The following is a 17,500-nucleotide window of genomic DNA, read 5'->3' as shown; positions in this document are numbered from 1 at the left end:
TATATATGTATGTATGTATGTATGTATGTATGTATATATGTTTATATATATATATATATATATATATATATATATATATATATATATATATATATATATATATATATATATATATATTCTTTTATACATTTCAGCCCAAAGAAATAGCCATGCTGGAGCACCACCAATGTAACAACCTTTTCAATGGCCGTTCTTATGCAATTGGCTTTTGGAGAAGGAGAGAGTATGAGACTGCTGCTATCTCTCGAGCTTTTTTGCCGTACTGTAGATTTATCTGAGACCTTGAACAAGCTGGAGGTCAATTTGTTTCTTTAAAACATCTACCCCTACTATCTCAGATGTTTTGACAAAGCATTAAATAGTTGTGAGCACTTGAATCTCAAGCCGTCGCAGTACATAGTCCTCATTCTAGACAGAATAGCTGGTATTTTTGGGACAGTGCAATGACGTCCAGTTCGGGGTCTGGTATAACTCTCGATACGAAAGTTTAATGCCAGCCTTTCCAAGATCTTCCACATAAATATCACTACATAACTCTCCCGTCTTCGCTCCAGGAAGTAGAGTTGTAGCTCTTTCACTCCCTCCCAGTAGCTCAGCTGTTCCATTGGTGCAGTCTTCCTGATGCAGTACCGCTGAACTGCCTCAAGTTCCCCTACTAATGTGACGCTGTAGAAAGACCACCACTGCTGAGAGCAGTAGTTCAGACAAATGTCTCCCATAGAGCCAGCATAGTTTGCTGGTCTCTTGTTTGGGAGGTTCTCAGAAAGCATCAACCATTCACCTGCACATTATCACCATTTTGGTGATTTGTACGCGAAGCGAAGCGTTGTTGCTCATATCAATCTCTAGATCACTCACTGTATACAACTCTGTCATTTCTGCTCTCTTTGGTCCAAAGTATCGTTGCTGCGGTATGTGTACTCTAATTGACTGATAACAGAGGGTTAGGAATTTGACTGCATTAAATTGCATGTTGTTTTCTTCAGATCATTTATATACGGCATCTTGCTCTTTCTCTAGAAAATTAGCATCGGAAGGTTCATTGGATGCTAGTACTACTTTTGAGTCGTTGACATAGCTAGTAAATGTATGTGCATTTGTAACTGATGGCATGTCCGAAAGTGTCATCACGAACAGCAGCGACACAAATACAGTTCCCAGAGGCACTCCACTCCCTATCACTGTCTCCTTGGACAGGGGTCCATTGGCTGCCACAGCCTGACGTCTGTCTTTTAAAACGTCATGCAATCACTCTCCTAGTTTTCCGACTATGTCGAGCCTCCACAGCTTGGGACATGTTACCCCTTGATCAACCTTAACAAAAGTCTTTGCAAATTCAAGATTTATCACATCCACCTTTGAACAATTCATTAGTTGTTTCAAAAACCAGTTATAATGCTGCAAAAACTGTATAAGGCAGCTTCTTTCTAAACGAAAACCATACTGGGTGTCAAGGAACAAGTCACTATTTTCTTGGAATGTGATCAGCTTCCTCTTGACAATACGTATGTTCTATGACATTGCTGACATGTGAGATTAGAGAAACAGGTCTATAACCTTCAGCATGTGCTCTACTACTTCCTTTATGGATAATACGTATTATGCCTTCCTTTAACTTCATGGGAAGTCCCTAGTTACAAGGGAGCTTTGAAAAGAGATCTGTAATGGTTTTCCTGGAGTCCATTTGCATTTCTTTATTGATCAGGAATAGTAGCTGAGTTTAAGCTCAATCAATGGCTGCTATTACATCCGTTTCCTCTATTTCAATGCAATCAATAATTGTCATCTCTTTGTGTAGAGCCGTAATGCCGAAGAATTCATCAGGCATAGCTATTTGCAAGTGACCCAGTGGGGTTGTAAAAACATTTTTGTATTGTACATTCAATATTTTATTGATTGTCAAGAAGTCGGCAGTCGGTGAGCCATTTTCTTCGAACAGTGGCCTTATCTTGTACCGTACTGAAGCAAATTATTTTGCATATCTATAGAAGGCTTTAAGGTTTGTCTTCATATCTTGACTTCTTTTTTCTTCCCGCTCCTTTTCATGGGAGTGTTTGAGTTCAATTTCGATCTCAAACAATGTCTCTTTGAGAAAGGATACTTTGCTCTCTCTCTCACTCTCTCTCTCTCTCTCTCTTTCTTTCTTTCTCTTTCTTTCTCTCTCTGTCTTTCTCTGTCTCACTGTCTCTCTCTCCCTCCCTCTCTCTCTCTCTATATATATAGGCGAAGCGTGGCTGTGTGGTAAGAAGCTTGCTTCCTAACCACATGGTTCCAGATTCAGTTCCACTGCGTGGCACCTTGGGAAGTGTTTTCTACTATAGCCTTGGACCAACCAAAGCCTTGTGAGTGGATGTGGTAGACGGAAACTAAAAAATGCCTGTCGTATATATATATATATATATATATATATATATATATATATATATATATATTTGTATGTATATATATTTATGTGTGTGTGTGTGCTTGTCCCCTCACCATCGCTTGACAACCGTTGTTGGAGTGTTTACGTCCCCGTAACTTAATGGTTCGAAAAAAGAGAACCAAAGAATAAGTACCAAGCTTACAAAAACTAAGTCCTGGGGTCGACTTGTTCGACTAAAGGTGGTGCTCCAGGATGGCCGCAGTCAAAGCACTGGAACAAATAAAAGAATAAAAGACTAAAAGAATATATATCGCTGTTTGATAAGAATAATATCGCCGTCTGAAACGATCGTATGCATGTATTAAAATTCTTTCAAATTTTAACATCTTCTCTTCTCCATTTTTAACAAACTTGTTGAGTTCTATGGGATACCTTTCCATATAATTCTCATAACACACCATATATATATATATATATATATATATATATATATATATATATATATATATGGCTTGAAGTTAAATATATTTACACGGTAAGAAGTATTATGCTCAGCACAAGTACAGAGTGAAATATTTTCATAATACACAGTTCGTTACATGAAAAGGACTATTGCTTAAAATATCGCATTTTGTTAAAAACTAATTAATCTTCAGACAATGAAAATAGGTATTTCGAAGAAGATTTTACATAAATAAACATTCGATTTTTTCATGCTGTGGTGAGGGTTTATGTAAAAGATTTTTCAGCATGCATAATACATTGCCTATTGTCAGGTAGAAATGATTTGTTTCACCTAAATAAGAATGTACTGTTCTTGAAAACTAAGATATATATGATAAAGAGGTTAGTAAATAAATAGAAGACAAAGCGCAAGAAAATAGGGAAATATAAAAGATACAATGTAAGAAACAAGAAATAACACAGATCGTTGCAAATGCTATGTTTTGGAAAGTTAATTTATTTGCTGAAACTAGAAATTAATGATTTAACTGATATATAGAGAATGTAGCTCTAAAATATTGCTAACTGTTGGTGAGAGTTAGAACTTCCAGTATTTTAGAAGTTACTAATGAAAGTGGCGGCATCTGATAAAAGTCATTGATTTTATATGTAGGTTATTCACAGAATATTTTTGTATGTGGTTCCTTCCAGCTGTACATGGACTGCATCTATCGTTCCATTTCTATATGGTTTGGTATCATATTCAAGAAGCAATTGGATTCTATGTTTCTACTTCTTTCTTCTGTTTATCTGAAGGAAAAAAGAATGGTTGAAGTAACTTTGCTTAAATATGCTACACCTATATAGTATTTACTTATCGCATTAAGATTCGATTTTTTATTTGCATTATACACGGTCACAACAGGATTATACGACTAATTAGGGGCCAAACAGTAATGTTCTCGCCTGCACAATTAGCTTCAGTTAAATTGTTGGGTTTATGTGCTCCAAGTTCTTTTTATGTTGGCTGTAGAATTATTAACCAGTTTCGTACTCTTTTTATTAAATAGCTTTCTTTAGTTGTAACTAGACGGAGAAATACTTTTTTATAGAGGTCTAGAAATTATTAGCAATATTTGGTCATGGTATCTCATCTTGTATTGGAAGACGATGAAATCAGACATATACACGATATTTTCTTTAAATCTATGAACTTTTAACGCTGTATTATATTCAGAATTTCTCTTACCGAGACTAAATATAGCCACTGCTTCCTTCAAACATGTATAAAACAAGAATGCAATAGCAATGTCCAGTTACACCTAGCATTTGAAAGAATAAGGTACGGAGTTTGGTACCAAGTGAAATATTCTTAAGCGATTCAGATCGTATACAAATTTCCTAATGTACGACTTATGTATAGCGGAAAATATCTTCATACAATTTTTCACAGATCTATAAATTTCCTAAATGCAAGATCAGAAATCATTGCCAAATGTCAACGCGTCTACATTTATTTTCTAAACTATCTATGCAACAATCTGTGCCCCATTCAACATCATTACACACACACACACACACATACACACTTTAACGCGCGCGCGCACTCACAGTCTCTCACACACACACACATATATATATGTATACATATGTATATCAAAAATCATCGCATATATATATATATATATATATATATATATATATATATATATATATATATATGCGATGATTTTTGGTAAGCGGTGTTGGTTTTACAAATCTGTAAATAATAATATTTTATAAGCTTAATGCTTTTAAGCGATTAGCGTGTATGGACTAAAGAAAATAGTCTAAAAGTGGTACATATAAGCCCTCGACGGAAAAACGTAGAGTTTTCCGTATGCCTTGTCCGTACGGACAACCCTGCTTTTTTTCCATCTCCCAATATTTACCTTAGTCAATGCACAGTGACCGCTTAGAGTTCTAAGCTTATAACATATATATATATATATATATATATATATATATATATATATATATATATATATATATATATATATATATATATAACATATATATATATATGCAGCACAGAATTTTGTCAGTGAACAGGTCGCGGTCTCAAAGCGACGAAAATATTTTGACAAATTAAATTTAAATGTTGAAGTGAATCTAACGGATTTTGTGTATTATTTTAAATGGCTTATAAACACCTTCCACGCTGCAATTGTTTTCGTTCCAGCACATGATCTCAGATCAGGTCACTTGCTATGCAAGTACATCTCCGTAATATATATATATATATATATATATATATATATATATATATATATATATATATAATGATATTATGCTCAAACCATATAGATTTAATATTTACTTTAAATTTTTGGGTATTAATTGAAACAGCTGTAAGAGATAATGATTAATTTGCCGTTAATAATAAACAATTAATAACTTCCTAATTTCCAATTTCTTTTTCTTCATATATATATATATATATATATATATGTATATATATATATATATATATATATATATATATATATATATATATATATATATATATATTATATATATGTATGTATGTATGTATGTCTCTCTTTCAATCAAATAGTTTTCCCGCTTAGCATCTTTTCTCCATTTTTATCTTTTTTTTCCTTTCTTGTTGAAACTCATTAAGTGTATATGTCTGTGCGTCTGAGTGTGCGCATGGGAGATGGGGTTCGTGTGTGTTTGTGTGTCTGTGTGTCTGTGTATGTGCGCTCGTGGGTGTGTGTGTGGTTGTATAGTAATAAATTGTTTGGTTTTGGGGACCGAAATGCAACGTACTCAATGCATTCCTTCTTTAGAAAAATGTAGTTTTTCAGAAATCTGTGGTGTTGAACCGGATGATTTTCTCATGTCAGCCATGGTTTGAGGTAGCTATAATTAGTCATTCGTCAAACTCGTGAGACTGAAATGCACCCACACACACACACACACACACACACACACACACACACACACACACACTACACATACGTACACTCGTACATGTACATACACATATGCACACATGTATACATACTAGCACATACACACACTCTGCATTAGATATACATATACATAAATACAAACGTATATATTTAAACATAAGTTATACATATGCAGATACATACGTACGTACATACATACATAAATACATACATACATACATACATACATACATACATACATACATACATACATACATACATACTCCCTTACATACATGCGTTCAAACGAAGACATCACACGTGTGATTTGCAACTGCCCGAAAATGTCACGAAACTATTACCTACCATTTGGAAAAAACACTGTGCTGGAATAAATGTAGAGTATCCCCCTGTTAATAAATATGTACACAAGGAATAGTGGTCGAACATTCTCATCAAACATCTGTCAAGTTTAAGCATAATAGGCCGGATATTGTGGGATAGACAAGAAAAAGCATGTACCGTCATAAAGGTCAGTGGTCCTGCTGATGTGAATATCGCTTTAAAAATCAAAGAGAAAAAAGATAATTATTGATAACTGCTCCGAAACCTCAGACTTTTATATTCAGATTAAAAATTTACATTTAGTCTAACAATAATAAGGGTACTTAGCTTTCTGAGTAAAATCCTCACTAAGTCTGGATAAGCTTACATTTTCAAAAGAAACAACCAACTAACACGCACAGTACAAATACTGTCTGTAGGTGGAACAGTAAAAATATGCAAGACTTTTCTCAAGTATAAAACATTGTTTTTATTATCTACAATCGAACGATAGAGCTTTGTATCAAGTACATACATACATACATACATACATACATACACGATCAAGAAGGCATATTTCAGGGTGATTGCTTGTCGGTGTTGCTTTGTCTTCCAATTAAATCTACTATGATACCTGCTCACAAAATATAATGACCAGAGAAATAGATCCAGAAGCATCCCACATCTTTACTTTGTCAAAGACCTGAAACTTTATGGGCCAAATAACGACCACATGAAAACAATTGGACCTTATAACCCAACTATCTACAGACATTAGCATGAAACTTGGAAAAGTTGTGCCTTCCTCTGGAAACCTAAGAATGAATGGCTTGACAATACAACCTCTACAGTCAGGTGACAATTAGAGGTATCTTGGACGAGATGAGGATCTCAGATATAATGGACCCATCATTAAGGAGAGGACTAGGAATGAATACCTCAAGAAAGGCGATCGGAACTCTCAGTTTACAAGTATATCGCCCACATCACCCTTGCAATTTATATCCTTACGGCCATATTTAGCCTTCTAAACTACTTACTATAAGAACTCATAAGCTGTTCGGTTACAGGACACTTCAACATCAAAGGAGATGCAGACAGGCGGGACTGTGTGGTAAGAAGCTTGCTCCCCAACCACATGGTTCCGTGTTCAGTCCCACTGCGTGGCACCTTGGGCAAGTGTCTTCTACTAGAGCCTCGGGCCGACCAAAGCCTTGATGAGTGGACTTGGTAGACGAAACTGAAAGAAGCCCGTCGTATAAATGTATATATGTATATATATGCATGTGTGTCTTTGTGTCGGTGTTTGTCCCCCACACTATCCCTTGTCAACCGATGTTGGTGTGTTTACGTGCCCGTAACTAGCGTTTCGGCAAAAGAAAACGATAGAATAAGCACTAGGCTTCTAAAGAATAAGTCCTGGGATCGATTTCATCAACTAAAAAACCATTTAAGGCGGTGCTCAAGCATGGCAGCAGTCAAATGATTGAAATAAGTAAAAGAATTAAAAAATAAAAGAATATACACATACACATATACACACATACACATACACACACACACATATATATATATATAATGACAGACATACAAATATATATGTATACGTATCTATACACACACACACATGTATATATACATTTATACATATATATACAAACATTCGTGCTTGCACACACTTACATACATACAGACATAGATAGATAGATAGATAGATAGATAGATAGATAGATAGATAGATAGATAGATAGATAGATAGATAGATAGATAGATAGATAGATAGATAGATGCATGCATGCATGCATGCATAGGTAGGTAGGTAGGTAGGTAGGTAGGTAGGTAGGTAGGTAGGTAGGTAGGTAGGTAGGTAAGTAGATAAATAGATATATAGGGTAATACGATCCGAAAGATCCTGGTTTAGGAAGCAAACAAATACACAAGTAGTATAGATGACAATAGGTGGACAATATCTATTGAAATCAATGGAAATTTCGATAAACTGACAGTCATCATACAAATCGCGGTTTAGCAACTAAATTTGCTAGATATGCGAATGAAAATGAAGGAAATTAAGGAATAGAAAAAGTGAATAAAGATTATATACGTCCCCGTAACATAGCGGTTCGGCAAAAGTACTTGATAGAATAACTACCAGGCTTAAAATTTTAAAAATAAGTACTGGGGTCGTTTCATTCGACTTAAAAATTCTTCAAGGCGGTGCCCTAGCATGGCCGCAGCCTAACGACTGAAACAAGTACAAAAGAAAAAGGCACGTCAGTGTATATAAGGGAACATCGTATACAGCATGGTATGCGATACATCACAGAAGATGAATGTAATATGACTGCAGCGAAAATAGAATATTCCTAAATAGAGATGTAAATAAATATACTATTCAAGTGGAAGGGGGAAGATATAGCGATATGATGTAGTCGGTGATTGGCGAGGTTAAAGATGCAGAGGTAAATAGTTTTAGGATAGAGCTAGCTTTCTCTCTAGACATAGTATGATAATGATATTTAATATATATTAAAAGCAACTTCTTGAAACTTAAATTAGAAAGTATAATATTTATAAATATGTTATATATTTTTTTTTTTATATTATAACATTTCATTCATTTTAAAATTATAGTCACATCATTTTAAAATATCTTAAATTCTGAATTTTTTCACTTTTGAAATAGCTTAATTAAATTGAGAATTTAATGTGACTTAAAAAAATGTTGAGGCACCGCGAGAATTCTGAAATATTCCTAGAATAAAATATATTATTCAAATGAAGGTTAATTTCCATAATTTGTAACGTAAAGTATTTTATTAAATCTAATTCCACCCTTTCCTCACCCCTTCTATCTCGCTCCTCCCTTGTATCTCTCCCTCTCTCTCTTCTTTGTTTCCCCCGCCCCACTCTCCTTATAAAATGTGCTGATTCTCAGATTCCCTGGATTTCGGTATTGTCATTATACAGCTGAACCTTGAAGTAAAGGAAAGCAAACATACTGCTCTCTCGTTACCATTGGGATTGCATATGACACAGTATTTGATATTTTTATACAGAATCCACTTAATCCTGCAAAGGACACCACTGCAAATTGTAAATGCCATTCTTTATATATAAATACTTTCCAACATGGTGAAAATTAGAGAAAAGAATTGCTACATGGCAAAATTATTTCTTTTCACAACGGTAGCGATCAACCTGGTCATTACATAATAGCATGAAAATAAGGTACAAGTAAAACATTTTGAAAATACCACCACATTGTCTCCACTCATATTCAAGCAAGATTGATTTTTAATGATCTTCAAGAAACAGCCAACTTCAGTAAGAATGAGCTATAAGCCAACACCATGGATAACTGGGAGCGGAAACATAACTTAGCTGAGACAACACTCGGACAGGATATCTTTCTAAATTCCGATAAAAATAGATTGAAAGGCATTCAAAATTCCTTAAGAGATTAAACACTAAGAAATTCATTAACACAAACCAAAGAAGCATGATAACCTTCTAGTAAATATTATTATTATTATTATTATTATTATTATTATTATTATTATTATTATTATTATTATTATATTTTTGCTCGTATCCGACTGTTTTTTGGCCACTCTTGAATATACTTTTCATTTTCTTTCAAACATCTTAAAACTAGTAAGACAATATAACAAAATGCACTACCTACTTTAAATATCAAATTTGGAGTATGGATGAAAATTTTCATTTAAAATATCAGTTCTACTTTATTATTTTAAATATATTTTTGATAAACAGCTATTTATCACGAAGGATTTTAAGTATTTAACTGTTTATATGACTAATAAATAAATATTCCCATTAAATATCTTCTATTAAAATAATGTGAGAAAACTTTAAATGCATTTCCTCGTTATTTTAAATCATATCAATCTTCATCTCTTCAGAAAATAAAAGATCTTCCTCAGCTCTTTCTGGTATTCAGAAGCCACAGAATAGTTTAATTCGTACTCTATGTATGGCGGGAGCTGTCTTTAAGAATAATATTGGTGTCAAATTCTGGTACAAAGCCAACAATTTTGGAGGAAGGGCTATGTTGATTGCAACAACTCCAGTGATCAATTGGTATTTATTTTATCGGCCTCGAAAAGTTGAAAGGCGAAGTCAACCTCGGCGGAATTTGAACTCAGAGTGTAAAGACGGGCGAAATGCCGCTGAGCATTTTGCCCGGCGTGCTAACGATTCTGTCAGCTCGCCATCTTGAAATTTTGAAAACAACATTGAATGAACATAAAACAGTACTTTGGTTTATATCGTGAGAGATTGTCAATAACTTTCTAAAAACTGAGCTCACATCAGCTTCTCGTACTGTTATCGGTGCGAAAAGTTTGACTATTGTTCAAAAAGACCGTTAATTACTTTTAAAAGGAACACACATGTATATAGATAGATAGATAGATAGATAGATAGATAGATAGATAGATAGATAGATAGAAAGATAGATAGATATAGATATAGATATAAATATATATGCATATATATATATATACATATATATATATGTATATATATATATATATATATATATATATATATATATATATATATATATATGCATACATGCATACATACATGCATACATACATACATACATACATACATACATACATACATACATACATACATACATACATATGTGCGCTTTTTTATTCCTTTGGAGACATTCTAGAACATTGTAGTATAAATTTACTAGAAGACATTTTCTATTTATTCTCACATTCTATATAATTTTGATAAAAGAAATTGCTACATTGAATATATTTTCAACATTGCTAAATACTATTTAATTTTTTTTTTTTCTTAATGTATATTCATATGATTAAATAATTACGAACGTGTATTGTAACTTTTGTTTCAAAATATTTACTCTGCATTCTTAATACTGCTTTTCTAATTTGGATCTGTAAATTATACCATTCAATAATGACAACCGTAAACTGCGTCAGTTTTTACATAAAATATAATAAAACTATGAAACTATAAAATAAGTTAAACTTTCCCAATATTGCGTTTATAAACACGAAACAATTGAGAAGCCATAAAATTAATATTCTATTCTTTGATAAGAACTCGAGCAGAAATGCAGGATTGTAAGAGTCAAAATCTCAACAGGATAAATGCAGAAAAATACGTATCTAAGACCTCTAGTGATTGTTTAGATTTTCGTACAATCTTATATCAAATCAGAATTATTTAACTATCACTATTATGGGCAGGATAAAGACGGTGAACTGGCAGAATGGTTAGTGTGCCGGGCAAAATTCTTAGCAGCATTTCGTCTGACTTTACGTTCTGAGTTCAAATTTCACTGAGGTTGTCTTTACCTTTCAACCTTTCAGGTTCGTACAGGTGCCGATGTACCGATGACAATTCAATTGACTTCTTCTCCCCATTCTAAAACTGCTGGTCCCGTGCCAAAATCTGAAGCCAATATCATGGGCAAGCCTTAATATCAGTGTCAGTACTTGATATCTTTCCGTTGTTATTACTTGTAGGTAGCTTCGTGCCCCTATCATTATCAAATATATACAGCCAGCTTAGAAATAGATGATATATTGTACAACCCATCTTTCATCATATTACCTGCCTCCAGTGAATGCAAAAGCAATCCATTCACTTAGATATGAGCCTTTGTGAAAGAGAGTCATAAACATCTGTCAGATCAAGCCTGTGTTGACTCTTTAAGATCTTGGGGAATAAGGTAGATCACCTGGCTTACCTCCCTGTCATCTAAGCCCTCTGATCTGGGAAATAAGTACCGGAGAATGACTTTTATCGTTCGGCAAGACTCTCTCTCTCTCTCTCTCTCTCTCTCTCTCTCTCTCTCTCTCTCTCTCTCTCTCTCTCTCTCTCTCTCTCTCTCTCTCTCTCTCTCTCTCCCTCTCTAATCTAATCTAGTCTAATCTCAGAATGAGTGCCCAGCTCCGAAACTGATCGATTAATATATTCATTTGAGGATTAACAATGCTACCAACTGTGTCATGTGAAAATCTTCAATTTTCAAGCTTCCCACTTAAAATCTTTTAAAATCGATCTCCATGCTAGATGTTACTCATATATGTGTTTATGTCTCTTTACTACAAAGAGTGTTTGATTGCTTTTCATGTGTGTGTGTATACCGTATGCACGATTGTAAGTTTTGCATTTTATGATACGCATATAGCAAATCCTTGAAATATTTTACAAATCTTAATTTGCCCTGTTCGTTATTAGAAAACCCTATAATTTCCAGTCTGTTAAATCTACGATAGCAAACAGAAATAAATATCTATAGCCCGGGTGGTACAAGAGCTGTAATTTCCGTATTAGTTCACCATAGATATTTTCTTTCTCTATATATACCTTTTGACGAAATATTCACCTACTGAGCAACTGTACTCTATACTGCATGAGCTTATTCTTTGTCTGCACCGGATTGCTGTTTTGTTTTGTTTTGTTTTTATAATGTTCTACCCTTATTTCTTATCCTTAATGTGTGGATATTTGTTTTTGTGTGCCTTTGATATAATCTCCAAGGGAATCTTTTCTATATTCTATATTCTTTTAGTAACAACCAATGTGCAAGCATGTAATGCTCTTATTTCTGTGTGTATGTGTTAATGCATATATATATATATATATATATATATATATATATATATATATGTTCTTCCATTTTATTTTTCAAATTTCTCACTAATATTAAACCAATTTCAAACTCAGAAAAGTGGCTCTGTCGTTGACATTCAGACATATATTAGATACCTAATTTTGACTGGTCACCTGATTCGTAGCAAAGTCGTGAACGAAATCATCTTGTTTTGTTCATCATTCTTTAAATCTTTGAAAGGTTTTGCGAAGTTTTGTCGTCCAAGATACCATGATAATTTGTAATGTATGAATTAAGAAGTTGCCCCCTCTTCCCAAGAACCCAAGTTCAGTCTACATTTCTCCAATAATGATAGGCAAGAAACTGAAAGTGTATTATGGGTACCCGATTTGCAAACTCCTCATCACTGGTCCATAGATGTTTTCATTCTCTTCTATTTTTCTAACCACATTCGTGTTCAGAAGAGAACTAATTTCCACAGAAGAACATATCTTTTCTATGTGGTCCCACATAACGATATTTGGCTGATTGTGTTTTAACATTCAGGCTTTCGAAATTTTAAAGTTCCACCAATATTCTCTCGACCCATTGGTTTCAATACAAACAACTTTATCTGTTGGTATTTTCATTATTTGTTATCCTGTGCCAGACTGTTCTGTTCCCCGCATCATGCTTCCTGAGAAGATAATACCCAGAAGGCATTATCTCACAGTTGGCAATAATGTGGTTGATGCTTGCAGTCTTGGTTTTTCACAGCCGACGTTTGTTGTCAGTCAAAGTTTTTCTTCCTTTGATGCTGTAGGTATTTGGTGGCAGGGTTCTCTTGTTTTTGAATTACATGGAGATAACCTCCAAAATGGGATGTCAGAAATGTGTCGGTACACTTTGCCAGCTTTTAGCATGGTTTATTCTCTTGATGGCTTGCGTCATTCGTGTTATCTACCCATGCACTGCTTTCTCAGTGAACTGATCTAGTTTTTTAATGTTCTTGTTCTGATAAATAGATGTTACCAATTCTCCTTGAGGAGAGATCTGTATCAACTCTTCATGCTTCTTCTCAAGTTCATTAGCTAATTCTAATTATGTTGCTGATTTCATAGACACAAACTTGGACAAGATAGTTACTGAACCTTTTCTTCTGCTACAAATGTTGTTTTAATGTCACAATACATGTTTCATATGAGACAGATTTGAAACCGCGTATACCATCCTTGCGTAGGAAGTGGTAAGTATAGCCTGTCAATACTTCTATTGATATTGAAGTTTCCTGACACATTGAACAGCTTGCGAGTTCGAACATCTATTTCATTCAGATCTTGTAGTGACCAGTTCAAAGGTTAAATATAGGTATAAGGATATACATTTTGGGCGATATACTTGCAGTAAGCTGAGAGAGTTCAGATATCTTTTAAGACTCTCATGAGGTATTCGTTCTTTGTCCTCTCCTTGAGCCCATCATAGCTGACATTCTCATCCTGTCTAAGGTCCTTGTTGCTTTCCACAGAAAGTAAAGGTTGTAAAAGAGGTGTTGCTCATGTTTAGTATCTTGTATGCGAACGTGTTTCTCACGTTTTACTGCCAAAAATGTACATTTGAGCTCACCAAATTTAATTTCAGTGCTTTTTTTTGTTATGAGATCCAGTTGCTTTTTGATGTGATTAATGTTTGGTCCATGCAGCTTCAAGTCATCAATGATAAAAAGGTGAGAGGTGTTACTGGGACCCATTCATATTTCTGCTATATCTTCTGGTCAGGTATGATAGGGGTTTAATGAGAGACCTAAGAGCAATGCTGACAAGCCATCGCCCTGAAGGATATTTCTTTGGTAGTGTACGGTGTCACATTTGATTTTTGTTTTCGTTGTGGCCTTTAAAAAGTAAGGAAGTGGATCAGTTTTTTGTTAGGTGGTAGTGTTTGGCTAACTGCAATGCTTTGATAATCCATCCATGTAGTATATTTTCAAAGACTTTTTTGTAGTAGTTGCTCAGTATATCCCTATACTTACCTCATTTTCCCCAGCTTGTTCAGAAGTTATGATGTTGTTAGTGATATAATGATCGTTTAGAAATAAGCTGAGGTAGGCAATGTACATCTTATGTTTTGACAGGTTATTAGACGGTAATTTTTAGCTTCAATGCTGGTTATTTTGGGAAATGAAAAGTGTGATGAGTTGTGACGGTCCTGCGGGTACGTTTAACATACCCTTCGTACTCATGCAGTATTATTAAATCTTGCTGGTTGAAGGTAATTTTGTTTTAAACCAGTATTCTGTAATAAGATCTAGGTCAGAGGATTTCATGTTCGATATTTTTTCAGGACTGTTTTAACAGCAATTTCGTAAGGTTTTTGTTTAAACATTGATTATTTTGTGTTTTTTTCCTTTCGCTGTATTTATCATTCCTTTCCCAAACTGATCTCCTGTAACTGCTCACGTGTTTTGTTGTATGTATGTATATATGTATGTATGTATGTGTGTGTGTGTGTGTGTGTGTGTGTGTGTGCGTGTGCGTGTGTGCGTGTGTGTGTGTGTGCGTGTACGTTCTCATCTTGCAGTGTCTAACAAAATCACTCTACTTACTAAGAGGTTTTGGCAGAGTTGCTGGTTCAGTCGACGACGGCCCAACCATGCGATCAGTCAAAGGGCGGTTGAACTTAGTGGAACCAATGGCCTTCTAAACTGATGGGTGTGAGAGACGCCTAGACTTCTTCGTTTAGATATCGCTCTTGAAAGAAAACTCTGGTGTAACACCTGCGACTTCATTAGCAGCCAATGACGTATAGACTAGTTTATTTGGGGCAAATGCTTACGATGTTTAGAATGTAAGACTGGCCCTCTTTAAAGCCTTTCTTTACATCAAAAGACTTTTGGCATAGATACTGCTCGATTTTTAATACTTCTATTATGTGTTGTATACTATGGTTGGCCATAGTAATCAACACATAATAGAAATATAGTAATACAGTAAAACATTCAATGAAATACACCATGAAGGAAAAAAGGTAATTCTCTGAACACTTGCTGCAAGAGATGCTCTTTGCTGACATCTTTATTTGAGCAAAAGAGTGTAGGACGCTCTAGAAGGACTGAAAATTTACATCCATGCTGCTTTAAAAGAACTATTAATTGATGGTATTGCTGGAAATCGAATGGCAATCACTCATTATATACATGCATAAGAATGTATGTACGTATATATGCATACGTGTATGAATGTATGTATTTTATGTATAAAAGAATATATGAAATGCCTAGCATGAACTTTAGAGCTCTAAATGTACTGATGTTAGTGGTTCGTGGTTGCATGCAGACGAATAAAATACATACATGCACACACATACACACACACATATACACACGCACACACACACACACACACACTCAGACACTCATGTATGTGTGTGGATACGATGTATGTATGTATGCATGCATGTATGTATGCATGCATGAATGTATGCATGCATGTATGTATGTATGTATGTATGTTTGAACGTATGTGTATGTAAATGTATATATGTACAAATGTTCAATTAAAGAAAACATCTTAATATTAACTTCATCATCCTGTGAGGCTGGAGCTGCGCTTAATACTCTTCATGGAATTTGCTTGCGCATGCCTTTTGATATTTGACTCGATAACAGTTATCTAGACAGGTTGATGAATATTGAAACTAAGATAGCTAATTTGTTGGGCTGTTGCAATGCAGCAGATACATAAGAGACAGACAGACAAACAGAGAGCCAAAGAAACAGACAAAGAGATACAGAGAGCCAAAGAAACAGACAAAGAGATAGATAGATAGATAGATAGATAGATAGATAGATAGATAGATAGATAGATAGATAGATAGATAGATGGATTAAAATTAGTTAAGCTAAGTAAATTTTATAATGCAATTAGTTTAAATCAATTGCATATTAAATGTAACTTATAGACAAATCCAGATTCCACAAATAATGAACGTTCAAAGTAAGGGTAGATGCAGTTACGTAATTTTTCTGAAAGAGAATTCCAAAATGGAGATTATGGTTGCCTACTAACATTTTGTATTCCGTTTTATAACAATTATTTCTCCATTAACACCTTGCTAAAATATATTTCTGAGTGAAACTCATCAATATGAATTACTGAATTCAATTAACACCGTGAATTTAAAAAAAACATTTATCTATTGTAAATATTTTATCGAACATTTTCCTTTAAGGTACGTGAAAAAGCATATATTATATCCAAGCTGTTTAAGATATAATATTGTAAAAATTTGCATTTATATATATATATAAATATCTTTTGTCAATGTTCTCAGGCCAAATTAATCGATTATGTCATTTAGCATTTGTTTTCAGGAAAACGGTATTTTTAATGATCATTGATTTAAGTTTCTTTCTTCGAAGCACTATTTCTATTTTGTCAAATTTATTTGAAAATATTGATTTGTAGAATGAATGATTGAATGCACTTTTAAAAATTTAATGCATAATATTTAAATTTAGCTTTCTTTCTCGTAGGTACAAAAATGTATCCGGGTAAAACCGTAGGTAGGTTATATATAGCGATTTTCTGTTGCCCGCCAGTCAGAAATGCTCTCCTGATATTGTTAATGTGGCGTGTTTACGCAAACTTTATTAGGACTTTCATTCCAGAATTAATCATGTTTCATTTTTCTCTCACTGCCTTTCTATATCTCTTATTGTTTCCTGTCTCTCCTTTCCCCCCTCTCGCTTTCATTCTCACTCTCTCTTTCTCGCCCCTCTCTTTCATATATACATGTGTGTGTGCGTGTGCGTCTGTTGCAAGCCTTCTA

The 17,500-nt window shown here is 34.2% G+C and overlaps 1 protein-coding gene across 4 annotated transcripts in view; it reads left to right on the top strand.

The window, feature by feature from the left end:
- The window catches only part of LOC106884153 (voltage-gated delayed rectifier potassium channel KCNH1), a 435,108-nt gene that overhangs the window by 241,695 nt on the left and 175,913 nt on the right, over positions 1 to 17,500 (top strand). For 2 of the 4 annotated variants that reach the window (XM_014935387.3, XM_052973779.2), the window contains one exon: positions 17,205 to 17,234. The exons of the other annotated variants lie outside the window; for them this stretch is intronic. In XM_014935387.3, coding sequence (XP_014790873.1) covers positions 17,205 to 17,234 — 30 coding nt within the window. The remainder of the gene's footprint in view (positions 1 to 17,204; positions 17,235 to 17,500) is intronic. 4 annotated transcript variants of the gene reach the window in all.

This window comes from Octopus bimaculoides, chromosome Z, assembly GCF_046866305.1.
Source record: "Octopus bimaculoides isolate indiv1 chromosome Z, ASM4686630v1, whole genome shotgun sequence".
Taxonomy (NCBI): Eukaryota; Metazoa; Mollusca; class Cephalopoda; order Octopoda; family Octopodidae; genus Octopus; species Octopus bimaculoides.
The sequence above is the reverse complement of the archived record's forward strand: the minus strand, read 5'-3'. Positions and strand labels throughout refer to the sequence as shown.